A 27,084-nucleotide genomic window follows, 5' to 3' on the forward strand; every position below is an offset into this window, starting at 1 on the left:
TTGTCATAGCTACAATAAACCCCGGGTGAGAATACCGGCGAATTATTCCTTTTTTATGTGCAGTTCTCTTTTTTAAGTAACGTTCACACAGATATTTTGTGTTTGTCTGAATGTGTGTCCAAACCCAAAATCGGCAAAAAATACCTACTGACTTAACTAATATCTGTAGCCTTATTCATGTCGACCATCAGAGAAGAAAAGAATACATGACCTGGATAGTAAACTGAAAGGCAGCCCAGCCAGAGCCACAGCGAGAAAGGGAGGCCGCGGGTTAACTGGTCTGTCACGTTGCAGGTTCGTGGTCAACGAGAACGAGGAGCGCACCATCGCCTCCGTGTCAGCCGACGGCCTCAGCCTCACCCTCACGGAGCCCCTCGAGTTCGAGCACATCTCCATCGAGCAGACCTTCGGGACCCACACAGGGGAGACCCGCGCTGAGTCGGCCCCCCCACGCAACATCAAATTAGAGGCACGGAACCGGGGACTTACCGAAGGATTGGGGCTTGCATGGGGACTGGCATCCAGGTATATTTCCCACTGTATGGCGTACACTATTTAAACCTAATATTTAAACTAATTTGTTATAAAAAAAGGTATTTCTTGACATACATTCATCCAAAACCCACACAATTACCAGCACACACACAAATATATGTGTATTGTAAGTAATATAATAGTGTACATAATGTACTGTACTTGATATATATTTTTTTATTATTCAACACACAACTAGCATGAGTATGTAGCTTGTACATACGTATGTATATGCTATGTTCGACCATTAATTTTTCTTGGCACCCCTCCAAAGGCTTCATTTTTAGCCATCAGGCCCATGAGCGTTTTGTATCCCCGATTTTAGTCTTGAAATTTACAACTTCTATTTTTCGTTGGGTGATGCTGGCACCCAACCCCAAGGGTCGTCTTAATCTCTCGCAGTTTTTTTCTAGGGGCATCAAGGGTGACGGCAGCGCCTTGGCTTCGATCATCACTCATTCTCCGATACCAACAGCGCTAAACCCCCAACACAGAATTATCTTTTTAGTGTTTAATCAGTGCAAGCCTTTCTTAAATCTCCCCCCAAACGGGATGTGATGATTTTAAAGCTTTTGGGGTTGTTTGCAAGGCCTTCAAGGTCACAATTATTACAATAGAACAGTTTTTAAGACCTAGCCACTTAATTGCTGCAGGATGGCATGTAACTCTGCAGTGAAGACGGGGCGCTAGAAAAAAGACTCCCAAAATGCATTTCCTTGTACTCACGCTGCAAAGCCCACACCATTTTCACTTACGAAAAATCTGTATATATTGCATCTGATCCTTGAAAAAAATCTTCTCTCAGTTTCCCTTAGAAACCTCATAGGTCTTGGAAAAAGACAAAGGGAGTGTTTTGTGAGAGAACGTAAAAGCAGACGGTCACTCTCGTTTGGTGACGAAACCTAAACTATCAGGCTACTTCGCTGTGGGGTGATGCGAGGATCCATTGACACCCCTAAACTTTTTTCCAATGACTTAAAAAATATCAAGCCATGATGTACATATCAATGGTCTTACCATTGTCCTTATATATGAGATAGAAGTATTTATTCCCTGGTAAATTAAAATCTCATATAGAAAGCCCCCCTAAGGGGGGGGTTGAGGTCCCAATGATCGGGTGAGCCGGACCAGGGGGCTACCCTACTGGGGGGGTCCCCAGTGAGGGATGGACAAAATGTGCCCCAAGGGCCCTTTAAAGGGGGGAGGTATACCCACCCCGGGTTTCTTTCCCCATCTTGGCCAGGGAGAACTTCCGTGTTTTGCCGTGCATGGCATCCCGTTTTACCAGGAGCCAGGAGTCCTGGGGGTTTGAGTGGCTGCAGCGCACCCTGCAGCTAGAACACCCTCTTTGGCCCTTTTTTTCGGGTTAGACGGGGGCTTGATAAAGGGCCCGGTAAAGTCAATCGGCTGGTCAAATAGGCTGGTCAAGCAGGCACTATTCAGTCGGTAGGCATAGGCCCGGAAAATGCCATCGTACGTAATAGTGGCTGCGATTTTCCCTCTTTAAACCTGTGGCTTTTGGGGAATTTTTAAACCCCAACTATGTTTCCCATCGTGGACCCATGGTGGGGGGGGGGTGAAGAAAAAGAATTAAAATTTTGTATGGTACTAAAATTTTACAAAGATCTAGCTCTCCCCCTGACCCCCTACGAACCCCCTCAACCATTCCCTCTGGAAACATCACACTTTTTTCACTCGGGAAACCTTTTCCCAGCTTCAAAGGCAAGAAGGGGAAATCATAAGGGTTTCCCGGGCTCCCAAACCAGGAAAGAAGGGGAAAAAGTCCTCCTCAACCCACTAAGAAATCTTCCTGGTAAATATAAAAGCATTCATATAGTAATACCTAGTAGAAAAGCCCATTGATGGTGTACAATCAGGATTTTGACATTTTTGAAGTTCATTGGAAATAGTTGAAGTATGTCAACGGATCCTCGCATCCCCCCAAAGCGAGATGGTAGCCGATAGTTGAGGTTTCGTCCCAGACGAGAGTGACCGTCTCATGCTTTTGCAACTTTCCCTGGGGCTCAATTTTCATGTTCCCTCAAAAAACCCCAATCAGGAAAGGGAATTTGTTTTTTTTCCGAGACCTGATGAGGTATTTGAGGAGAAACTGTTAGGGACTAGAGAATTTTTAAATGAGTGGCAGTAAAACGTTTTAGGAAAAAGTTGAGGTTTTGGAACAGTCGACCCAGCTTTTCTTCTAATTTTTAACTCTTTAGTCCTTTTCCGAATGGGTTTATTACAGGTACACCTCAAGGTAAAGCATATGTGCCCCCCCCTATCGGTGCTTCCCTGCCAAGGTTAGGGCATGGAACCAAACTCTTGCCATTTTAAAGAAAATGGAAACCCAAGAGTATGTGTAAGTGGGGTTCAAGGAGATGACAATGTCCGGGGCCCAATTGCTGTTACCACTGCAAAGAAGCTCATGAAGCTTCTTCAAAAGCAAGTAAAAGGAAAAAATTTGAAAAGGAATTTGGTAATAAGGAGCAAGGAAAAGTTAGTTTTCCCCAGAGGAAAAGCGCGTCCCCTGTGCTGTTTGCACAACCAGGTAGGTCCTTTGCTTCAGTTCTACCCCATCCTCCTTCCCCCAACCCTTGCCCCCCAAATGTTCAACCCAAACACCTGCCACTTCCGTCCCAAATTGTGACACTCCCCTCGGTATTTGTCCCCCAAAAAACGTAGTGGGAGGAGGGGTTTTTTAGGAGCTCCTCCCCCCAAAGAAAGGGTTTTTGGGACCCATCAGGAAAGGCCCAGAGGCCTCAACGGTGACAGCTCCAGCGCCACCACTCCCGGGGGCCCCCGCGTAGACGAATGCCCCGAAAAAAGGCCGGTCCGTCCTTTGCCCAGACAAAGAAATCTAAACCCTGTCCAAAAGAAACCTAGGGAAATATTCCACAGGCAAAAATATAAAAAGGTCCCCCAGGATCCGGGAAAGGGGAAGCCTAAAGGGGAGGCAAAACTTTGACCAAGGTACTGCCAAACACTTTTGAAGAAAAAATATAAAAACTGGAACCCTAACCCAAGGGAAAACTGTCGGGAAATTTCATGCAAATGGGAAGAACTGAAAACATCTGATAGCTTATGAAACCCCAGTTGTGTATGTCTACAAAAATTTATGACCGGGGAAAAAAACGTCCATTTCCTGAGAGGATTCAATTTTCAACCCCATTAGGGAACCTTTGAAAACGGCCCTCATGGGAGTAGCAGTAAGGGTACACAAGATATTCCCTTCCGGGCCCATCCCCTGCAACAACCTGCGGGTGAAGGCTTGAGAATAGGTTTGACACAACCTTTACACTTTTTTCATCCACTCCCTTTTCCCCACAAAATTAAAACATTAATTTTTTGGAAAATCTATTTGGGCAGTTGCCACATCCATTTTTACTTTTGGGAGATTCAGTGGTGGGCATCCCCTCGGGGGAGACACTTGGCAACCCGGGGAAGGCCTGGAGCCCTTTTTTCTTAAGAGTGATGATTTTTTATAAACAGTGACACCCCCACACATTTTAAAAATTAAAACGGGACATTCTCCAATTAGACCTATCAATAGGCTCACCTGATTCACAGTTAAAATCATTGGAGGTCAGGGAAGACTTGCAGGGAAGTGACCATTTCCAATATTTTTGGAGGGGGTGAATGGTATTCCACCCCAAGGGAGTGCAGAGATGGCGATTGAAAGCAGATGGAATTTTTTTAGATAAACTGCAGTTTTGCAAGGGTCTGGAATGATTTCCAGTGTTTTCAAGATGCTTTTAATCCCTTGCATCACGAATTCCCCTTGCAGCAGAAGCCGAAAATGCGGCCTTCCCGTCGACCCCCAGTACCGGGGGTCTGATAATGCCAACAACTGTCAGGGAAGAAAAGTGCATTAAAGGGAATTTTAAACGAGCCCAGATTGTAACCCTTTATCAATACAGAAGACCCGAGCCAAGGCCGGGGTGTGCTAAAGGGGGCTAGAGGACATCAGGAGACAGTATGTCTCCTCGATTAAAATCTGGGACCCCTTGCATGGTATGGGGCAAGGGGCCCTAAGATTTCTGGGAAAAAGGCATTCCATGTCACAAATGCTCTGAAGATAGATGGCATAATCATCACAGATAAAAAAAATTTGCAAAAGAGTAGCTAAACCAGGGAGAGTCTCCTCTGGAGCATCTTAAATGCTGTTCCACTTTTTTGGGGGGAACAGGAACAAACCCAGTGTCGTTTTTCAGTAGGGGCTGCAGCAGAAATTCCTACAATTTCATTTTGCGCAAGGAGAGGACTTGCTTTTCGTCTGCCGTAAGACGCCCCCGGAAGGACGATTTCCTACCAAATGATATCTCACTTTCCAAGAGCTCCCCGAAGTTTCCCGTTTTGACCTATTTTTTTTAAAAGGATCATAGGGGGGGCATGTGCCATCCCCATGGAGAGAAGCTAAATCATTCCTGTTCCTAAACCCGGCAAAGATGCTTCCACAGGAAATTACAGACCAATTTCCCCCCCAACTGCATCTGCAAGCTGATGGAGAAAAAGGTCAACCCCCAGGTTGAATGCTGCTGGAAAAAAAAATTTTTACCCCATACAATAGGCTTAGAAAAATTGACAAACCCCAGATGCACTTTTTGGGATGGAAACTGATAAGAATTCCTTGCACACGACGTCACATGATAGCAGTCTTTTTGCCCTTTAAAAAAGGGTTTGATACTATTTGGGAAACATGGGATACTCATGAAGCTGATGACATTGGTTTTAAAGGAGCATTACCTACCTTATACAAGCTTTCCTTTTAAGGAAATTTGAGTTTGGGGAGGAAACAGTTTCCTAACCCGGAAGATCCCGGAAGGGTCCCAAAGGGAGTGTCTTAATGTGACCCGTTTTCCCTTTCTATAAATGATATGTAAAGGTTTTTAAGTGCTGTTATGAAACGTATGTGGAGACTTTACACTGTACGCTCAGGAGGAAGCTTTCAGGAGTGCAAGGGCGCATGCAGACTGCAATAAACGGGTTTTACAGTGGGGAAATATCAGGGTTCAAATTTTCTCCCCAACAAAAAATGGCTATACATTTCCACAAAAAGAGGAAAATTCCGTCCTTCCCCCATTTTGGAGCAAACCCACTGCAATTTGTCCAAAAGGTGAAGACTTGGGTCCCAATTTTTTATCAAGATTACGGGTGCCTCACATCAAAAGTTTAAAAATGAGGGTACAAAAACACTTAGTATTTTTCGGGTTTTTTAAAATTTTTCTTGGGGGCAGACCGCACAAGCTTCTACGGCTTTACCGAGCGTTATTGTAATAAGCTTACTAAGGTGTGAAACTTTTTCATTGCAACTCCACTGTTCTCGGATTTTGGACCGGTCATAATGAAGCTCTCAGAATCTGTACTGGGGCTTTCAGGTTCTTACCTGGGAAACCACCCTTTCATTACACGGGGTACATGAAACCCGATTTACTACACAGACTACAAAAAATTTCCCGGGTCTCCTACATCCCGATTGGGTTTTTAACCCCCTTGGATAGCCGATCCTATGGTTTCCCAAGGGGTTTTGGCTGTTAGAATTCCCCCAAATTCCCCTTGGGTAACAAATCGAGTGGATTTTGGCGAATTGGGAAAAGGGGGGAGATCTGAGCGAAGTCGAGAGAGATTTTCAGCAATTTCTAAATACCCAAAGGGCGGACGCAAAATAAAGAGGTTTGAATCGAAAAAAGGGTGTGGCTTTGCACAGTGAGCAAAGGGAAAACGATCTGGGGTCTTTCTCTAGCGCCTCGATTTTCCCGCAGAGTTAATGCCATCCCTTTCAGCATTTAAGAATAGAGATCTTAAACCCTTTTTTGTGATTATTGTGACTCTCAAGCAATCAAGAGCTTAAAAACTCACATCCAATAGTGAGGGAGGTTCAAGATTGGCTTGCACTGAGTCACCCTGAAAAAAAATAACCCGTGTTGGGTGCCCCGGCATGTTGGTGTCAGGGAAAAGACGAGCTGATCAGAAGGGCCGGGCAGCTGCCCCTCAGCCCTTTTGAGCTCGTTTTTTCTCCAAACACCCACCGAAAAACCCGCATCAGATTGTTTTGCATAAATGGGAAGGAAAATGGAGGCATACTCCGAAAAAAACTGCGAGAGATTTTGAGATACCTTGCAGTTTGGGGGACTAGACCTCCCAACAAAAAATAGAAGTTGCTTAAAAAAGATAAAAATCGGCACACAAGACTGATCAGGGCCCTGATGGCTAAAAGTAACCCCTTTGTGAGGGGTGCCAAGAGCCATTTTAAAGTCGCAAACATGTAGTGGGAAAAATGTGCAACTTTTTTAGACCAAAGACTATGTTTTTCTCCCCCTATACACGAAGAAAGTATTGGGGGAGGATTGTGACTAGAGGGTTTATGTTTCCCTTTGGGGGACTAATTTTTTAATAAAAAATTTTGCATAAGGTTTTTGCAAAAATTTTATACACTTGAGTTAAAAATTTTTGCTTGATTTTTAAATTTTTTTTTGTTTTTTATAAGATATCATTTATAGATTTTTTTAAATTTAAACATTTTAATTTTCTATTTTAAAGAGGTATTCGCCGTAAAGACCTTAGCTTTTGACGCAGCAGATAATTTTTAAAAAACAATCAATCAAACATATAGTAAATACCCAGTAAAAATTTCTTAATGGACTGAGGGGGACTTTTCTCCCTTTCCCGGGGTTTGGGAGCCCGGGAACCATTTCGATTTCATTTTTGCCTCCTGGTCCCAAAAGAATGAACCTCCCCCCTCATAGGTTTGGGACACCCGGAAGCCATTTTTTCCCATCCCCTCATGTGACCCCTCCAGTATGGGTACCCTCTGGTTGGCTACCAGACATTGGGACCCCAAGCCCCGCCCACCGCCAAGGCGGTAACATCTCTAAATACCCATCAATTCCCTGCTTTTTTCCACAGGTCATTAAGGTCCAACCTGCTTAAGGGAAAGGGTTTGGTAAAGAGATGGAGGCCCCCGTTCGGTGCAACTGTCATGCTGTTCGGCAAAAAAGAAAAAAAGGCCTTGTGAGGGCCGTGTCGAGTAGCGAGGTCCGGAGGGGGACGGTGGTCTTAAATTTTCAATTGATTTTTTTTGGGAAAATTATTTTACAGACAAACAACCAAATAAACAAAGGGTTTACAGAGTTTTAAACCAGCATTAACCTTTTTATAGGCCTCCAGTGGGTCGCTACCCCCTTCATTCCACTTGGTGGGCAAGTCAGCCACCTCTTACCCCGTGGTTGCGCCGTACATCGTCCAAACAACCGTGCAGTGCCCACCCATGCTCCGTTTACCTCCTGTGGAGAAAAAACTTTTCGTCTACAATAACATGGGCCTGCTATATTCCCTGAAGATGGTGGGAACAGTTTAATTGATCCAGTACAATCTTGCGTTTACACAAGAAGTTCGTTGTCGTTGGAAGTTGAGTAACCCCACCCTCCTAGGGGTATGATCTTAGCTAAAACATTGGGCTTACCGATTTAGTGGTTAAATGCATATTAGATAGCGGGGAGGGAAGTCATTCCTGTCTAAACTGAATTTCAAAGAGGATACGATTAAATCATGATATAGTCACGGTTGTAAAAAGAACTGGCGTGATATATATTCGCATCTGAAAAATGTTTTACTAAAAGAGGTTTTATCTTACTAGAGAGAAATGAATAGCATACTGAATAAGAAATAATAACCCCAAATTTTACTATTTGATAATCGGGACAAAAATAAAATAAAGAAATAGCAGTGCTAGCGAATAATAACGAATGAAACCCAATGAACTAAAAAATTTTTTGTTACAGTTTTTGCACTAAGCCCCCCCCCTCAACCCCCAGATCGGCACCCCAACAACATCGTGGGACAACCAGCCGGGAGGCCCACTTCGGATCTGTACCGGCTGGAGCGCCCCCCGTCAGGTCCCCTCTGCCCTTTTCCACTGCCAGAAAATGCCCCCTTTGGGAGATTTCAGCAATAACACAGTGCATTCCATGGGGGGTGGGATGGGTTTTTTTGCATTTTAAATTTTAAAATTTTTCATTTTATGATGCAGTGTAAAAATGTTGGATAATGATGACTTGAAAAGAATATAAACCAAAGTAACACGTCCCTGTTTTCACATTCAGTATGGTTTGGGGTTTCTCCAGGTGGCTTTTCCAAAAGACAAGGATCCCAGAAATGTGGTTGTAGCGTGTTGGGAAAGTGTGACTCACAGTAAATAATAGTTTTACACATCTCATTTCGATTTGGAAGGATCACAGTTCCACAGCAAATGGTTTGTGTCCTTCCCTTTATTTTTTTCCCAATATCCTCGTGCTTGCCAGATGGAGGGCTGCCCAAGGGAGAAATGAGGGCGGGGGGAGATGGGTTTTTGGGGACAACTGCAGTTCCAAAACTTCGTGGCTTTGGAAAAAATTTTTCGGAAATCAAAAAGGGTTTGAAAGGGGGGGCGGTTTTGGAAATGGACAACGGCCTGGTATTTTTTGCACTTAAAAATGAACTAATGCATTTCAAAAATGCCTCAGCATATGATGATCCCCTTGGGTGGAAGCGATCTTTAACACCTTTTATTTTCTATTCAGGAGTCTCTAACCGGTGATCATGGGCCCATGGGCGCTCACTCCCGAAGGTGGGAGATGAAACAGCGGAAATCATAACCCCGAAGAAGGCTGTCTTCAGCATCGCCGACCCGAGTTCTACAACTTCATACCAACAAGGCACGGCGCTGTAGGGTGTTCAGTGCAAAGTTTCCAGGGGGGTTATCAAAGGGAGGTCAAAGGCCCCACCTTGTAAACTCCCCAAAAAGGATTCAGCGCAATCTGCCCCGCTTTTTAGTTGCTTGGTTTTTTGAATATTAGGGAAAATATTAAAAAACATTAGTATTTGAAAAAAAAGGTTTCTACCCCACACATTGCCCTTCAGCGAAGTTCAAGTGGGGAAAACGAACGTTTGGGGTCGATGAGATGGATCGCTTGGGGCTGAAAAAAAAGTTGTACCCGACCCGGGAAACCCGCCCCCTGACGCCAAGGGGTGTTCCCGCTTTCTCTCTGAAACCAGAGGTAAGTTTCCCCGACTAGCTTGCTCTCTCTCTATCAGTTAAAATAAGAATACTCTATGGAGAAACTTGAAAACGCATAATACTAAAACCAAGTGTTCTAGGATGTTTTTCCACGTCTCCAAAGGCCCCCGGCGCCGTCTGCACCTCCTCTGTCGAGTTTGTTAGACTTAGCGTTAAGGGAACCAACGTGAGGCCGCGGTCTTTCCGAGGCGGCGATCTGATCCTCTCGCAGCACGGCAAACCCCCATCCCGATCGGAAAGAGGTTAGACGGGGGCGAGGATGGAGGTTAGTGTACGGGAGAAACCATGAGGATTTTGAAGGGGGGAAAAAGTGAGTCTTCCTCGAATTTTTAATTCATTTTATTGTGTGTCTCTTGATCTTTAACAGGTGGGAAAGAAAGCTGTACAATTACCAGGGGGATATTTTCATAGAATTCTTTGTGTGATAACAGTGGTTCTTTATTTTACCTTTATAGCAAACAGATATCTATGATGCTAGAGTAAAAAAATCTGAGGGACGTATTTTTAGTAAACACCGATTCGTGCAAAGTCCAGATTCCTTCAGGTAACAGATGCACTGTGTTTCTCTGTGAATTATTGTACAGGTAGATCTTTCAACTGAATACTGAAATGTACAGAAACTATTAAAGGAGAAATACATGGGTATTATGTCATAAAATAAACCTAAACACGTTTTTTTCTGAAGTACAACAGGTGTGGAGAGAAACAGCTCGGATACCCTTCCAAACCCGGCTACAGGTTTTCACGGGGAAATACTGGGGCAGACCTCAAAGAAAAGATTCATGGTATGCTGTGAATGATTTTTTTTTTTTTTTTTTAAGGGGGGGTGGTAGAAGGGGAAATTCATCACAGTATATTGTAAATAGCTATACTAAACAATACTTTGGATAATCAAAGTTGAGTATACTAAAATTTTTATTTCGCATTTCTTATAATAAGGAACCAGGAGAAACGAACCCGTCTTTGATGAGCGAAATACAGGTCGGACACGAAACATTAACTTTAGGACATACAGGTAAAAAAAATTTTGGGTATGGTTAGATCACAATGTGACACCTGTCAGAGTCTAATAGTATTGTGTGTGTTTGTGATTTTGTGTATGTGGGTGTTTTTTTGTTGTTGTTTTTTTATCATCACCGAAATAGAAATTAAAAAAGTGATTGCGCGTCCGAGGGGGGGCACCACAAAAACTCCAAATGGAAAAACCTCATTTCATCGTCATTTTTCATCAATGGACAGTGTTTTTTTTATGTCAGTATCCGAATATAAATGACAAGCCTAAAAAGAACCAAATACTTAAAATTGCCAGCCTCTAAAATCATGCAAAACACTCAATGCTCAGCCAGTTGCCCCATGATACCACTCCTGACCCAACACTCCAACAGGTGCGAATACACGGGCTGTGTTGCTCCCACGCCTCCGCCAGTGCCCACTGGTCGACCGGATGTTACTTTTTTGTGGTCCCCCGGGTTTAGGACCTGGGGAAAGGGAAATTCCGTAGGATCGGGGGCTCGAGGGGGAAGAATATGGCCTGCCAGTGGAAGGCGACGAGATTATCATTCCACCAGGTGAGTGAGTGAGTGGATGGGTAGGTGAGTGGGTGGAGGTAAGAGGGTGAATATGTCCGTGAGTCAAACAGAAAATGGGAGAATGAGAGAGACTGAGAAGATATTTAGCGAAGCATAAAGAAAAGTACTGTATAGAAGAGGGGGAAATATTTTCATGCGGCTAGTAACTCTCCGGATTGGCTGATATGACAGTCTCCAGTCAGATTGATTATTTGAAATGATCTGCCTCCTCAACAGCTAAGGTCATTAGCGGAGAATACCTTGATAGATAGAAATATTAAAATTTATTTATACATTTTTTAAAATTTTTAAAATTTTACCAAAAAACAAAAATTATTAAAAAAACAAAACAAAAAATTTTTCTGTAAATAATTGCATAAACATTATGAAAATCAAATTTTATTGAAAATATTAGTCTCCCTAAGGTATGAGACCCTCTGTCACAATCCTGCCCCAATACATTTTTCATTGTATATGGGGGAGACAAGTACATATGTCAGATATATATAAAATAATCATAAACTTTGTACCTGTCCTCGTTTACTTGATTTTTTCCGTTCAGTCAAAGTTATTGAGGTTCTGAAGTGTGTGTGTATATTTACAAGACGTCGGGTTTGACGAATTGACCTTCTCTTCAGGAATGTGGATCATCGTGGATACAGATACCCCAAGCCTCGGCCGTGTTTATGTTTATGGCGGTTTGGAGTTTGAAGACTCGAGAGATCATGTCTTCACTGCTACCATTATTTTCCTGCAGGTAGGTTTTCATTCAGATAGCCCCCTTCACCCCTCCAAATATTCTGTAGCTACCTTAAATTTAGCAAGTGTAAACGCAATAAGTTCGTCGCCATTACCCAGTTATCGCACCGACATCACCGGTCATGTCTGAAACTACCCACAGGGTGGAACTCTGGTAGCCGGATTTAGCGAAGATGCCCCCTTCACGCATACGCTCGACATCGTCCTCAGAGGCACCACAGATCCTAATGATCCAGACAATGTTGACATGCCCATGCCCGATGGCACACTCGACGTTGGATGGAAGGCCATGGGTAAAACTGCCATTATTTTGCTTTTGTATGATAGAAATGGTAGCAGTTACAAAGACCTAAAGGAGAACACATTTGGCTAATACTAATAGAAAGCGTTTACCAGGTGTATTTGGACAACTGATTCTTAACGGCCAATGTCCTTCCACCACTTGGGTCAAACTCGGAGCCACCGCTGCCGTCGGGGAAACTGTAATCACGCTTGCTGAAGCTGCCGACTCGTCATGGCTCAATAAAGAGGTAAATGAGTGCATTCTGATTTTTGTACGGCAGGTCTATGCTGCGTGTGAGTATACAGTTAACTCATTTTCGAATGAGCATTACACTGTGGAACATCACTGATGACAAAGCAGTCAAGTTCACATCCGCTCTTTCTGCAGGTAATAATTACTACTACCGGCAAGGAGGCTACCGAAACCGAAGTGCGGATGGTCACTGCCGTATCAGGCAACACTCTCACCCTTGATGCTGCTCTCCTCTACGAACATTTAGGTAATGGAAACCACATACACCACCAGAATAAGCCTCTGTGTTCTTGTGCATTTTGTGCATTCTTCCTTATTTCCTGTATGATTTCAAGTCAGAAGCACCTTTACAATAATCAACCAGCACAGAATTACCAGGCTCTTGCTATTTACAGTATCAGTATACTTTTCTATTTTCTCTTAGGCGAGACCCACACACTTTCTGATGGAACTCAGTACATAATGGCTGGTGAGGTTGGCCTTCTCAGTCACAACATCGTCATCGAAGGCAGCGATTATGCAGGTCTGAATGCAGAAGGATTTGGGGGTCGCATCCTCGTTTCCTCGTTGACTGCAGAAGGAGTCGATTATCAAGGTAAAGGAGCAAAAGAGAGAATGGGACAAAGCTGAGGGCGAGTAGTATGTCAGTGGATAATTCACGTTTTACACGTGTTAACCCAATTGGCACGTATAGCAAGAATACATGCCATGTAATATAAGGTTATTTATTGTATTTACACATGGCTCTACAAGTGCTTAGTCACCAGGGAGTTAGTTATTAGTCCTACACCTGTTTACCCTTTTCCTTGACTTTTGGAAGGGGCCTTTTCCATTATTTTGTTGTCTTAAATGTCACCAAGATTTTAATATCAAAAATATCAATATTATAATCATAACATCAGTGATAATAATAACAGTATCAATATCAATTGTATTAAAAAGAAAAGCACATTTTTCCTACCAATTCAAGGAATGGAGTAATTAGGATAGATTACTAGGTAACCTACTGAACAGACCCCTTGCTGGCTGGACAAATGTGGAGCCATATGTATGTAATAAAATTCACAAAAAAATACAGGGGACAGAACATAAATCTGTGGTGGTTAAGTTAAGAGGCATACCATGACCTTATGAATTTATTTATTTTCGTGCATTTCTTATGTGTAGTTTTACATTTGTTTGTTTACAGGAAGTGCTCAGCTTTCCTGCATAGAATTTAAGAACATGGGTCAGAAGGACTTCTCAGAATCAACCGATCCAAGGTTCTCCTTAGCTTTCCATAGTCTGGGGACTGACGATGGCTCCAACTATGTGAAGAAATGCAGCTTCAACAAGAACTTCAACAGTGCTATTGGGTTCTTCAGTTCAAACAACTTCGTCGTTGAAAACAACGTCGTTTACTATACCGTTGGCTCTAGTGAGTATGGAACTTGGCCACATTTGAACATTCAAATGTGTATTAGTCTTGTGTAACTTGACTGCCAATTTTGGAAAATACTATTCTCACTTAGTACCTCATCGATCACAGGCATCGTCGACGAGGGTGAGGACAACACCTTCCGCTACAACCTGATATCCCTTTTGTTCTTCCCTGGTACATACAACGGCGAATCGGAATCTCAGTACCAGCCATGGGAAGGTGGATTCTACCTCAATAAAGCCTCTAGAACTGTACTACAGGGCAATGTTGTTGCTGGTAAGGATGAAATCTATTTTCTCAGAACTGAACGATAGTTGTATGCAGTCATTTATTTTACTATGCCAATTTCTCATTCATTCTACAAGGATCTGAGCTTGCTGGCTACCGTACCTATGGAGAGCTTTGTGAAGAGTCCACTAACTGGGTCGACAATGAAGTCCATGGTGCGACATATGGTGTTATGGTGAGTAAGAAGTAACGTTAGTGATGTTTAACTTTTTTCTTAATTATATGTGAATAACTACTGTGTTTATCTGGTCTTCCTAACTATGTATCCATATATTTGCAGATATGGAAAAAAGGAAACCCAGAACCTATGGATTGCAGAAGGATCAATAACTTTTATGCTTGGAGAATCACTGATACAGCCTTCTACATGCAAAGTTATGCAAGCCTTCACCTAACAAACGTGAGTTTGTAAAGTATGTTTCACAGTAAATTCCACCCATTAGGAAACCATTGAAATATAACTTGTAGAGACCATAAGTAACATGAAACTAAAACTAAGCTACACTAAAAGCAGCAGATAAAGAAGAACAAGGTAATTAATTGTACTGGATCGAATTTCACTCATTTTCACCTCTTCTTCATGGTTTGTTACAGGTGATTAGTGCTGACAACCTCATTGGAACAAACCAGATCATTTACGCTCCACCTGCCTTGAGCCACATGGTCTCTACGAAAACAGCAACTACAGATAACTCCTTGTTCATCGGAGCATCTCCATCGTATGACTGTACTTACCACGATTCTAAATCCAATGCTCAGAACTTCTTTGAGACTCTGTGGACAAAAGGCATTGATGGCGGAAATGCCGGAGTGATGCTGGCAGCCTTTGTCTCAGGAGTCAACAGTAAGTCTATCTTTTCCTCAGTAATTTACCACAGTTGTGATCTTTTACTTTAATTTAACTTTTAATTAAGCTAAAATTATCACCACAAAAAAGTTAAACAATCGACTCTTCCTTGTATTGAAAAAAAAAATACTATCTATTACAGTGGCTCCCAAGCATGCATTCCACGAGGCATCCAGTTACCCAGCCATCAATGGAGCCACACACATCAGTAACGTCAAGTTCGCTAACTACGCCAATCGCTCATGTGGCAAGGATGTTGCCATGATATCCAACAAAGACGCAGATGATGCTATCCACCCGGTCTTTGTTAGTGGCCTAACCTTCCTCGACACTTCAGAAAATAACAGGCTCTTCCTGTTCGAGTAAGTCCAAGTCCTGTCAGATTTCCATGCATGCTTCAAGAAATAAATTTGATAATGGGAATGATTTGAAAATGACAATGCAGGCATTAGCTTTTTTTCTTGAAGGAAAAATGCAAATAATGATAGTTAACACTTTCATTTCCAACAGACCCAACCTTGGAAGAGTGAACCCTTCAGACTGCGTGGACATGGATTGTGATGGCCACAAAAAGGTTATAATTACTGACAATGATGGCACTTTCCTTGGTGAGTACTCTTTTAAGCCTAGAGGGCCTTTAGAATCCCATGTGCTGCCGACTGAGCAAAACAATGTTATTCTCCAGTTCTGGTAAAAAGTATTATTTCTACAGCCCATTTGCACTTCCTTTCTGCAGACATGTAGATCCTACATCTAGACATTTTTCATGTCATAGGCTTTCGTTAAACTATATGCCCATTCCGGCATTTGATATGCTATTAGTATTTCAGCTTCATATTCACCTTGAATATGACCTCATGTCCACTTCTTTCTGAAGATGTTGCGGGCGCCACCGCCACCTCGCAGGCTGAGTTCGAGTGGGATGGAGATCCAAGTCGCGGAGTCGGGGATTACAGGATTCCAGTCTCTCTTCGTCAGAATTCCAATGGCAGTATCATTACAGCTGCAGAGAAGTTCCCACAGAAAGGTGTGTTATTGTGCAATTTCAGTTTTTTTGTTTGTTTATCCATATTCATCACAAGCAGTGTGTTATATCAGTTCAGGTCCCAGATTCAATAATCCTTCGATTCTTGGACAGGAATTATTCGTGATGACTCTTGCACTCTCATGGCGGAGTGGCGAGCGTGGAAGTGCACGAATCTTAGGCACCGCATGATGGTCATCGAGAGCATGGATACAGACACAGAAATTCGTCGCTTGTCTCCCATTGGTCTCATTGCAAACCCAGGTAAGATTATCCAAGTGCCCAATCGCAATGACCTATCTCAGCTAGTAATTAACACAAGATTCATACACTGATCTGTATAGCTATACGATAATGTTTCCATGTTATTATTACCAAACATTGAGGTTTCCTTACACATCCAGGCGTGAACGGTTATGTGGACCTGCTGAATGGGCCGATGGATCGCGGATGGTGCTTCGGCTATACCTGTCAGGAGAGAATCTCCACTTTCTATGCTGTTGTGGCTACAGGGCATACTTACGAAATGGCTATGACTAGTACCCCACCTCAGGTAAGTAAAGATAAGGATGAACCATCTTAATCACTGAGGGAAACGTGTAAATATTCTTAGGAAAGCTCAGACGCTATGATATGGTAGATGTCCTCACCATTTTGGGATACTAACCAGCAGGACACCTTGTTACAGGTCATCCGATTCCACTTGCTCCACACGGATCCCAGTGAGGCCGTTCTTCTTCGCATGTACTTCCCGAAGATGCAAAGATTCGACATATCTGTTGACGGCGTCTATGTTCCTCCAACCAACATTGACAATTCCAAATATCCAGCAAATTACCAGCTTCTTCCCGAAAGTGATTCATTCTTCCCATCCATCACTGATGTAAGTACCAAATCATTTCATGTCTTGTATCACTTACACTGCTCATCGGCTTCACTCATCTCTCTTGGGTAGACTTTTATTTACTTACTGATTTGCGTCTTTATTTATGTTTATTTTTTTTTTGTCATCATCTCTTTCCCTGTAGCTCTATTTTTTTTTCCTGTCTTTCTTGTCGTGCTCACTGTTCAGAATACTTTGCACACTTTTTTTTTGGCACCAGTTTTCCCCCTCATAATTCTACCCTCTTTTTCTTCCCCAGTCCGTAGGAACCAATTACCTGCAAAGAGAAGAAAAGCTCCTCCACGTCGTCCTACGAGGCGGGTCTGTGATAGATATTACAACGACTCCTACAATAATCCTTTCCATGGGCATTGCGATCGACCCCGACAATTTCTACGAAGAGAACCTCGTGCAGAATTTGGCTCTTTTGCTGAATATCGCGCCCGAAAATATCAGAGTCACCAACATCATCAGCGAGAGTTCAGGGAGGAGGAGGAAGAGGGGAGCTTCGGAGGTCATTCAAGCAGAGGTAAGAATCATCAGCAGCAGACAGATAACTGGCCTTAGTGGGGTTGGGAGAAGGGAATGAAACATTAGTATAGTAGTGATATATAGGAATTTCACTGAATGTCTACGATCGTTCAGCAAAATGAATGAAGCTGGAGTAGATTGATAGAGAGAGGCAGAGACAGATAGGCAGACAGAACAGGAACCTAAAATGTATCTACGTCATCTTTTCCCAGTTTGAGATCGCAAGTCCGCCAACCGACGCGTCCAACAACACGAGCACCATCAATGGGACTGAGGCAGAAATTTTGACCCGCACAGATTTAGAGGAGATCATGGTAGAAGTTGTGAACACCTTCCAGTCTGGCGTGTGTGAGGTTTGCAACTTCACCATAAATACACTGAGGGTAAAGTTTCCGATTTCCGTTTCCCATACGTAACAGAGATATTTGTAGACTTGCATATGAAACAGAGAGAGAAGAAAGGTAGTTGTAAAATCTGGATCAATGAATTGAGAAAAAATAATGTTAATGCCTTGCAGGTCACCCCACCGTTAGATGAGCCCGAGGTGCCAACTGGCTATGCAACGCCAGAATTCGGTCAGCAGATCACAGAAAACGGAACTCTATACAGCAACTTGCAACAGCAGGGAGACCTGTTGGCACTGAACCAGAGTATTAAGGGCATCACTTACGAACAGCCTAGTGCCTCTTCTATAGAACAAGCAGTTCCGATCACAGTTAAAGCACTTACTCCATTTGCTGACCAACCGGTTATCGTCGTCCTTTCAGATGAAGTACGAAATTCTCTTCTCTTCCATTGCGTGAATCATTAGCATTTTCTTCATTCATTATTCAATATATCCAACGCAGGTGTGATTGCAAAACGGGGACGCAGAGCCAGTCAGATCATTCGCATAACTCTTCCTCAGGGTAATCCCATCACTGAGCTGGGCCGAGAGAGCGACCCCTGGATGATGACGGCCTTCCTCTCCGGCGGGGACTCGAGGGCAACCCTCTTGGGCAACACGACGGTGCCCTACGAGGACGGGGCCGCGACCTTCAGGAACCTCGGCGTCAGCCTCCCGGGCCAGGGTTACAGCCTATCCTTCATGGTCACGAGTCCGGACTCGGCGCCGGAGCTTTCTGTCTCCCTTGACCAGTCCTTTGAGTGAGTCGCTTTTTCTTGCTGTTTGTTAGTAAGGAAAATGTTCACACACTTCATATATTGTATAATATACACTATATGATTAATGAAAGTCACAAAAGTGAATGTCATGATGTTTCAAATCCACTGGAATTCTAGTCAGGCTTAGCAAGAAACGATATATATATATATATATATATATATATATATATATATATATATATATATATATATATATATACAGCCTATACTGCACGTGTGTGCATGTGCATGTGCATACATGTATGTGTATGTTTTGTGCATTTGCATGAGCGTACATGTATAGGTATGTTTTTGCGTATACATGTATTTCTCAAAATTTTGTATTTCACGGTTGTATCTAATCGATCCTCTTTACAGGGTTGAACCAAAGACGATTAAGATGGAGATTGAGGCTCCAGAATATATCGTACTCAACCAAGATTTCAGTCTTAACATTGTCCTTATTGACGCTGATACAGGGAGTATTATGGACAGCTCAATGCTTCTAGTAAGTTGAAGAAGAGAAGACTTATAAATGTAAACATTTAGGCATTTTCGTTAAATTTTTAATGTAAATATCACATATTTTCCTGAAGTTGAATATAAATGTCATATATTTTAGTCCTCAACAAACAGGAAAATTAATTTCTTTTTGTACATCTTCAGGGTCAAAGTATTAATGGTGAAGTGATGGCGAGGAAACGCTCAAACCTCAGCGGCAATACAACGTAAGCTGAACGAGTATTATTTTTGTTAAAGTCTTGCAGTGGCTCGAGTTTAACTGCTGGAATATGAATGTAAATGGGCCATTGATCTTCACCGCTTTATAGTAAACATACCAAGCAGATTTCCTATTACTCACGGCAATTCCGTGTAGAACCTTTGATGACCTTTTGTTTTTGTGCCATTGGGTTTTCTACCTAGTCTTGCAAAGTTCCGGGATGAACCACCGTAAATCTGAGTAAATACATCTAGAGTAATAATAAACAGAGAGAGGTTAAAGGGCCGTTCTTTGACAAAGGGAACTTCAAGATTACCCAGGCGCTGTATTACCCCCGTCAACAAACGTTATCTTCTCAGGTTCACTTTCCAAGATGAGGACGTGGCCAGCTTCTCGATTGACGGCCTTCGAGTGGGCAAAGCGATCCGGAGTTTCCGTCTTTCCATCAAGAGCCTGATTGCACCAGCTGGCATTACCGTCGTTGACACAACGGGCAGTACGTGGTGCAGTTTTTCGATTCTTTCGATTTTTTTATGTTTTCTTCTCTCTCTCTTTCTATTTTCTTCTCTCTTTTTTATTTCAATCTCTCTCCATTTTCTTTTCTTTTCCTATTTTCGTATGGTCTCTCGCTCTCCTCTTTCTCCTTCTCTCTCTCTCTCTCTCTCCCTCCCTAACTACTTATAAGTCTGTGAAGTAGAGTAATAAAGGGGAGGAAATGCGAATGTGGTATATACAACTCCTATTTTATGTTTTACAGTCATACCGGTCTTAGATTTCGAAATGCCCGAGAACGCCAAGATAATAACAATTAAGATGAGCGTCAAAGGCATCAAGAGTGAGGAATTGAAGAGAGATATAGCAACGGTAAGTCTTAGAAAAATAAAGATGTCAGGAGAAAAAAAAATCGTAAACAGAAGAAAAGAAAATAGTTATATAATAATTATAGTCCAGGAAGATGACTGAAGTAATATATACGCAATGGTAAATTAGGAGAGTAAAGCAGATATCAGGATAAAAAAAGAGACAAAAACGAAATAAATAAATAAAATATATGTATATAAATGTATATATATATATATATATATATATATATATATATATATATATATATATATATATATATATATATATACACACAAATATATGCATCCATACTTATATATTAATATCTATACATATTTATTATGATCAGGTATCATTCGAGGAGAAAGCACTCACCAAATCTTCTTTTCTAATAACAGTTCGAAAATAAGGTCATGTCTGAGATCTCAAGCATCGGAGACGTGTACTGGCATAACCCTGAACTGAAAACCGGCAGGAAGCTGATTTTCTCCGTGGATGTAAGAGAACCTTCTATCCATACACACACGCGCACACACACAGACACACACGCCGCACATGCACACACACAAACACACACACACACACACACACACACACACACACACACACACACACATTAACACATACACATACATAAACACAGACACACACATAAACACACATACAGACAGACACAATTACAGTATTCTAACAGTAAATAAGTAGATGTAAATAAGAAGTAAACGAAAAATAAAAATGTATATTTATAGTAATAGAAATGATAATGATGATGGTAATAGTAATAATGCTGATAATGGTAATATACTGATAGTAGTAGTAGTAACAATGATATTAATTGTAATAATAATAATCCTAATGGCAATGATAATGATAATAATTATAATGGTAATAATAATGATGATCATGAGAGTAAAGTGATAATCTTTATCATTATCCTAATCATTATTCATCACTTGTATTACTGTTATTATTCATTGTTATTATGACAATGTACAGCAATGGATATAATGATAATTATCATTAATAGTAATAAAAATAATAACAGTGGTAGAAGTTGTAATATTAGCTTTAATATTATTAGTATTGGTAACAGTTGCACAGATAGTAGTAGTAGTAGTGACATTAAAGGCTCCAGTAACTTGATGGAACCGAGACATTTTGATGTTTTCGCCAGGCACAAGGGGGCCAGGCGGAGCTGAGCGCTGCCATCGAGACCCTCTGCATGAAGCTGAAGACAAGGGAAATCAAATTCAAGATTAGCAGGAGGACCGTCTGGTTAGAGGAAATGAAGGTCGACAATGGAAAGTGGTTTAAGTGTAAAGTGAGGCGGTTCATTGAGGTGAAGCAATACGTGGTCTCCTAGAGGAAGTTTGGAGATGGCAAGAAGCACGATTTTGACAAATACTACATTTCATTTTATACACGTGGTTACTTTCTGTTTTTTGTGGTACGAGTGATTTGATATCAAAATCTACAAATCGTATTTTAAACGTATCTTCTAGCATTTAAAGCCTGATTTATCGATGGCAATGGATGATAACCGTTGAAATATATTGTATCTTAAAATTGACGATTCACACATTGTCATCCTTTTGACATTAGAAGTTGCAAAAAAAATCTATGTTAATGCAATAAACAAAACCATCAAGATTTTTATTATTATTTCCTTGGTAAAAGAATGTTTGTCGTGTATGAAATGAAAATTTATCTTTAAGCCTTTCCTTGGAGTATTTCACATTCCTTTCTTTTAAGTACCACGTGATCGTGGTGGATTTATGGCTACATGGCTAGGAAGGAGAGACATCCCGGGGAAGGGAGATTAAGGAGACATATTTAGGTGGAGAGATTAGAGTGGAGAGGGACAGGAGACAGCTGACCCTTAGGACTATTGATACAGAGGATACGCGTCCCTGGCGATAAGTAAACACAGCCGACGCCAGCAGAGACTCCGCCAAAGAATAAAAGATATTTACACGTGTATTTAAATAATATGCTTCAGCACTGTTTCTTACTAAATGAGGTGAAAGGCGATCTTATGAAAGAAACCGAGAAAGCTTCAGTTTCATACTGGCTAAATAGAGGAGAGGCATAGAAAACATTATATTATGGAGTCTCGTAAATATGTATCTGAATATATGTTGTTTAGATCACCATTTTTTTATTCACATATTTGCGTTAACCTTGTTCTGAATATTCTATAATTAGATCTCCAAAGATGAAAACTGAAATCTTAAAACTAGTCTGTCTAGAATGACGCAAATCAGTATAAATGCACTGATAATCAATAGCTATATACAGTACCTTTACACTCAGATAGCACTACTAAAAACTCTCTATCACTAAAATCTTGTCTGTGGGACAACTCCATAAAGTGAAGTAGCATTATACTACGTTTCACCTCATGATTCATAAAGTTGGAGTTGAGTGTTATCCACCTTGCAAACCTACTGCTTTTCGTCTATGAAACGAAGCTCTTCGGCTTAATATTCAAACCAGTGAATATGGGCACTTCGCTTTAATCAGTTGAACAAGAAGGAACCAAGAGTATTCGATATTTTGCGCGTTCTTTCTCATTTTCTCTGCTTATGCGGCTATAACTTTATCATTCACATATCTAAAATCAAATAGACTGTAGATATTAGGAATTATTCATCGTCAAAAGACTATAGATACAGGCAAGACAATGTTCATCAGCAAATGACTACACAACACAGACATTATTCATTAGTAAAATATTATAGATGTGAGCTAAAGGCTACAGATACAGACATTATCCATCTACGAAACCCACGTTGGACCCTTTTTCACAATGAAGCTTTCAGAATCCTCAGAGAGGTCTATGAATCTTATCTTCTATGAATTCCATAACCTCTCTACTCGTGGCCTTTTCAACTCCTAGATGAACAGTCAGTCAGTCATTCGCCATGACGATAAGGAATCCTGCAGAGGAGAAAATTAGGATAGGTGATTATCAAAGAAATTCAAAGCAGACGTCATTATCAAAGAAAATATAAGTAGAAGTCAAAATCAGAATCAAAGAAAATCAAAGCAGGTCTGATTCAGAATCAAAGAAAATAACAGGGGGTAACATAAGATAAATCAAAGAAGAGGTCAATCACAAATTCAAAGAAAATCAAAATAGAGGTCGAGAAGATATTTGCAGAACATATTTTCAGTTCCGGTAATTTACAATTTTTTAAACAACCTCCGATCTGAATTGTACTAATTAGTCACATGAAATGCATCAAATACTACTACAGTAAAACTACCGTACCCGTGTCCAAGAATTTCAGGGTTGTGCGTAGACTCTTATATACCATCGTAAGCTAGAAGAGAAAGTGCTTGTAGAAATCACAGAGCAAAATTTAACTTTTCTTCTCTCATATATGGCGGTCGGAGAAAGTCATGTTTTTTTTAGATCTTAATATTTCTAGTGGGATGAGAATTGTGAAAAGTTTGAGAATTTCTGGCAACAGTGATGAAGTAGTGTGCCTCTCCCATTGCCCGTGTGTGCGTGTAGGATGGGAAGATGACAGCAATCATAATAATCACACCAGTGATAAGTACAGCCATCATCCCAAAAATATTTAAGCCTGGCTGGTTGTGGTCAGAGGGAGAACGACAGAGAACGGACCAATTTACAGTGTTGCCGCCCTCTCTCACGCATATGTGTTATTGCAATATTAAATATAAACAAGATTCTGAATAATACTTTCAGTGTCTGTTAAACAGAGAAACTGTATACCTCTCTCCTAAAGAGTGTCATGAAGGATAACGTTTTTTTTTTCTCTCCTCTCTCTTTTCTTTTCTTTTCTTTTCAACGAGGTGTGTCACGCCGGGAAATATATTAAATACATATCAGTTTGGTAATACAACTTTATTTCACACTCTTTACATTAAAAGCATCAAAATGTTTCTAGAATAAATTCATCTGTACATCCACCCACCCATATGAAACAAAATCTGTAACACCTCAAAAACTGTTCTCCTGTTAGCAGTTGTCTACAGTATTTTTTTTTTTTTCTCTTTTGATATTCGGAACTTGTGTCTAATCAAAATAATTTTGCCCACGTCCTTCCGAACATCACCAGCTGGAAGACCATTCTTATAGCATTTATGAAGTAATGACTATACACTGTGGTCTTGGGGTTGAGGGTCTGATGGACAGTAGAACCTACAAGATATCAAGCATTTGTCTAAACCAAGTGTGAAAAGGCAGACATGACGCGTCAGTCGAAGTTAACTAAGGATTCTTTTTAAACATAATTTCACATTAATTATATAAGAGGCACAAGTGCAAGATAGAAGGATATACCCAGAGAAGATTTTAGCATTCCTGAAATTCAATACTTTTTATTGAAATAATGTCCTCTAATAAGGAAAGGGTTAACGAAAACAATCATTGTATGTAAATAATTCCAGAGATAAAGTACGTGGTTCATTTCATACCAGGAATCGATGAAAGGCAAAGTTCCCCGGTAAACACAGGTATTGGAAGAGCATTAGTAACAGATATTCACTTCATTGCAACTTTTTTTTTATATAAAACAAGCAAAATTGCATATTTAAATTCCCTATGAGCTATATTTTTGTGACAGAATAGTGGATGAATGACGCTCAAGAAACAAAATTCATTTCCCTACGAAATTTGACCACAACATCAGACTTTCCGTATCAGAGATCAGATACGATCAGTCATGCTAGAATATATAACAAACAACACAGTCAGTAATACTGAGACATATAACGCGTCACCTTTGGTTGAAAGTGCAACTGCGTTACTTAGTGAGACATATTCTAACTCGCTACGAAACTAGAATACTGCTCACATATACAACCTCATTTCCTATTTTTCCTAGTAGCATCTCTTCTATGGTGGACTGAAATTTCATCACTGATAACATGAACTTCGGTATCGCAGAGAACACAACGATCACCAGGGAAACCAGCTAAGCTAATGTTTCACTTAAATGGGTCAGGAAATCTTGAAGTCAACCAATGTTCTGTATAAACCAAAAAACGGTAGATTTCGTGATATACTTCCAACGTGACTGTCTTTTTTCTGGAAACATTTGTTTTACGTCACAACATCTAATACATAATAATGAGAATATATGATCTACAAATTTATCTAAAAGCAAACAATAAGCATAGGGAAAATTTAAGTAGCAAGACTAACAACATAATCAAAGAGGCAATCATACTTCAAATACTGCTAATATCCAATTAACAATTCTGTAATAAATCCTTCTAATTTCACCTAATAAACTATCAGCGTGCCATGGACGTTTTATTCTGAAATTTTGCTGAAAATTGCTAAATTGTCAAAAAAAATAGGATAAGACTATGTCGCAAATTGTAATTAATCCAATTTCAAACTCCATGGATATCATCTTGTGCTGCATGGCATATGCTATATGATCATTATCTTCCTTTTAGTGTGGTTTTTTATATATTATATATATATATATATATAGATATATATATATATATATATATATATATATATATGTATGTATATAACATAATATACACATATATATGTACACACACACGCATATATATATATATATATATATATATATATATATATATATATATATATATATATATATATATATATATATATATATTTAATATGTTTATACATATTGGTTCATATGCGTTGAAAAATACACACGAATTAACAATTTTATCTTCTACATGTTCCGCTCACACTATGAAATACAGTCGAGTCATTCATGTAACAACTGCGTGTCTTCCCAGTGCTGCCAGATTCGTCCTGGTCGGGTCGTGTGGCGTGAGACAGTCTACTTTTTCGTGATGGACTGTTTGCGTTCCTTCTCGAGCTGTTTCTTGAGGTCTAGTTCCAGTTGCTTGACTCTTGCTCTCGTCATCTCCACTCCTTCCTCGCAACACTCCTTGTAGAACGGGAAGTTCTCCTGGACAGACATAGGGGCATACATGAAGAGTCTATGTGTTGTCTTGGAAAGCACACACGCACATACACACTCAAGTAAACCAAAAGTATGTACGCATAACGTCATTACATATTTCATAGGTATAAAAACTCTCGTCATTATTTGTAATATTCGTTAAGAGCTTAGTTTTTTATATTTATTGGAACTCACGATTAGTTACATATAACTGTGGTGGATTTGTGTGTGTGTGCGCGTGGGTGGACACGCGTGTGCGTGTGTGTGTGCGCGTGTGTGTGTCCTACTGTGTGCGTGTGTGTATCCTTATGTGTCCGTGTGTGTGCCCTTATGTGTGCGTATGTGTATGTGTGTGTACGTGTCTGTCTATCTATGCGTCTATGCGCATAACTCACCTTCATCCTTTGGGTCCACCTGAGGACTTCGCCGTAGCACTTGTAGGAGTAGTCCATGGCGTCCAGCTCAGTGATGGACGCCAAGACGGAGATGTCAGCGATGGTATACTTCTCGCCGCACAGGTAAGGGACGCCGCCCGTCTCCAGGAAGGTGTCCAGGTAGTCCAAGCTGGTCTTCAACAGGTTCTCCTTGTCGGGGTCTGGAGGTAATCCCTGGTGCATTTTGGGAGCCTGGAAGAGGGTTTCTCTTCATTAAACTGCTCTGGCAAGGACGTGCAATTATGATGAAATATTATGCTGTAGAATTCATTTACTTATCTACGTATCTGTCTGTTTAGTCATATATACTGTGTATGTAGTACACACACATGGAAAAATAAGAATGCTATATATTTTGAAAATTACTTTCAACTGTTACATTCCTAGGTATTCCAAATGACATATATGCACAAACACATATTATAAACACAGGTTTATAATTGTAGTGAACGAGTCAGAAAATATTTCTTTTCGGTAAACTAATTCTTTATCAGACATTCAACGAATTCCATGCAATGTGTCCCTCTAAAGTAATATCGTATTGGGATTTTGTGTTCTATCGCTTT

The 27,084-nt window shown here is 40.8% G+C and overlaps 3 protein-coding genes across 3 annotated transcripts; 2 read left to right on the forward strand and 1 right to left on the reverse strand.

The window, feature by feature from the left end:
• Positions 1-11,107: 11,107 nt before the first annotated feature.
• On the forward strand, positions 11,108-13,429 carry LOC119572570 (fibrocystin-L-like). The gene is made up of 7 exons (XM_037919672.1): positions 11,108-11,154; positions 11,793-11,911; positions 12,056-12,206; positions 12,310-12,443; positions 12,584-12,695; positions 12,873-13,043; positions 13,419-13,429. Exons 2-7 carry the CDS (start codon positions 11,795-11,797, stop codon positions 13,427-13,429), a joined length of 696 nt encoding a protein of 231 aa, XP_037775600.1. The 5' UTR covers positions 11,108-11,154; positions 11,793-11,794.
• Positions 13,430-13,644: 215 nt separating this feature from the next.
• LOC119572243 (fibrocystin-L-like) lies at positions 13,645-21,794 on the forward strand. Its single transcript, XM_037919236.1, has 21 exons — positions 13,645-13,865; positions 13,977-14,144; positions 14,234-14,331; positions 14,437-14,556; positions 14,751-15,000; positions 15,146-15,365; positions 15,514-15,611; positions 15,881-16,030; positions 16,142-16,291; positions 16,432-16,580; positions 16,716-16,910; positions 17,170-17,439; positions 17,654-17,824; positions 17,959-18,213; positions 18,349-18,587; positions 18,963-19,092; positions 19,251-19,312; positions 19,665-19,801; positions 20,063-20,169; positions 20,547-20,645; positions 21,323-21,794. The coding sequence occupies exons 1-21, from the start codon at positions 13,673-13,675 to the stop codon at positions 21,509-21,511; spliced, it is 3,450 nt and encodes a 1,149-aa protein (XP_037775164.1). The 5' UTR covers positions 13,645-13,672; the 3' UTR covers positions 21,512-21,794.
• Positions 21,795-25,775: 3,981 nt separating this feature from the next.
• On the reverse strand, positions 25,776-26,737 carry LOC119572246 (inactive glutathione S-transferase D3-like). Its single transcript, XM_037919240.1, has 2 exons — positions 26,480-26,737; positions 25,776-26,090 (listed from the first exon to the last, which is right to left on the reverse strand). Exons 1-2 carry the CDS (start codon positions 26,699-26,701, stop codon positions 25,959-25,961), a joined length of 354 nt encoding a protein of 117 aa, XP_037775168.1. The 5' UTR covers positions 26,702-26,737; the 3' UTR covers positions 25,776-25,958.
• Between the last annotated feature and the right edge of the window lie 347 nt (positions 26,738-27,084).

This window comes from Penaeus monodon, chromosome 4 (genome assembly GCF_015228065.2).
Source record: "Penaeus monodon isolate SGIC_2016 chromosome 4, NSTDA_Pmon_1, whole genome shotgun sequence".
In the NCBI taxonomy this organism is placed as follows: Eukaryota; Metazoa; Arthropoda; class Malacostraca; order Decapoda; family Penaeidae; genus Penaeus; species Penaeus monodon.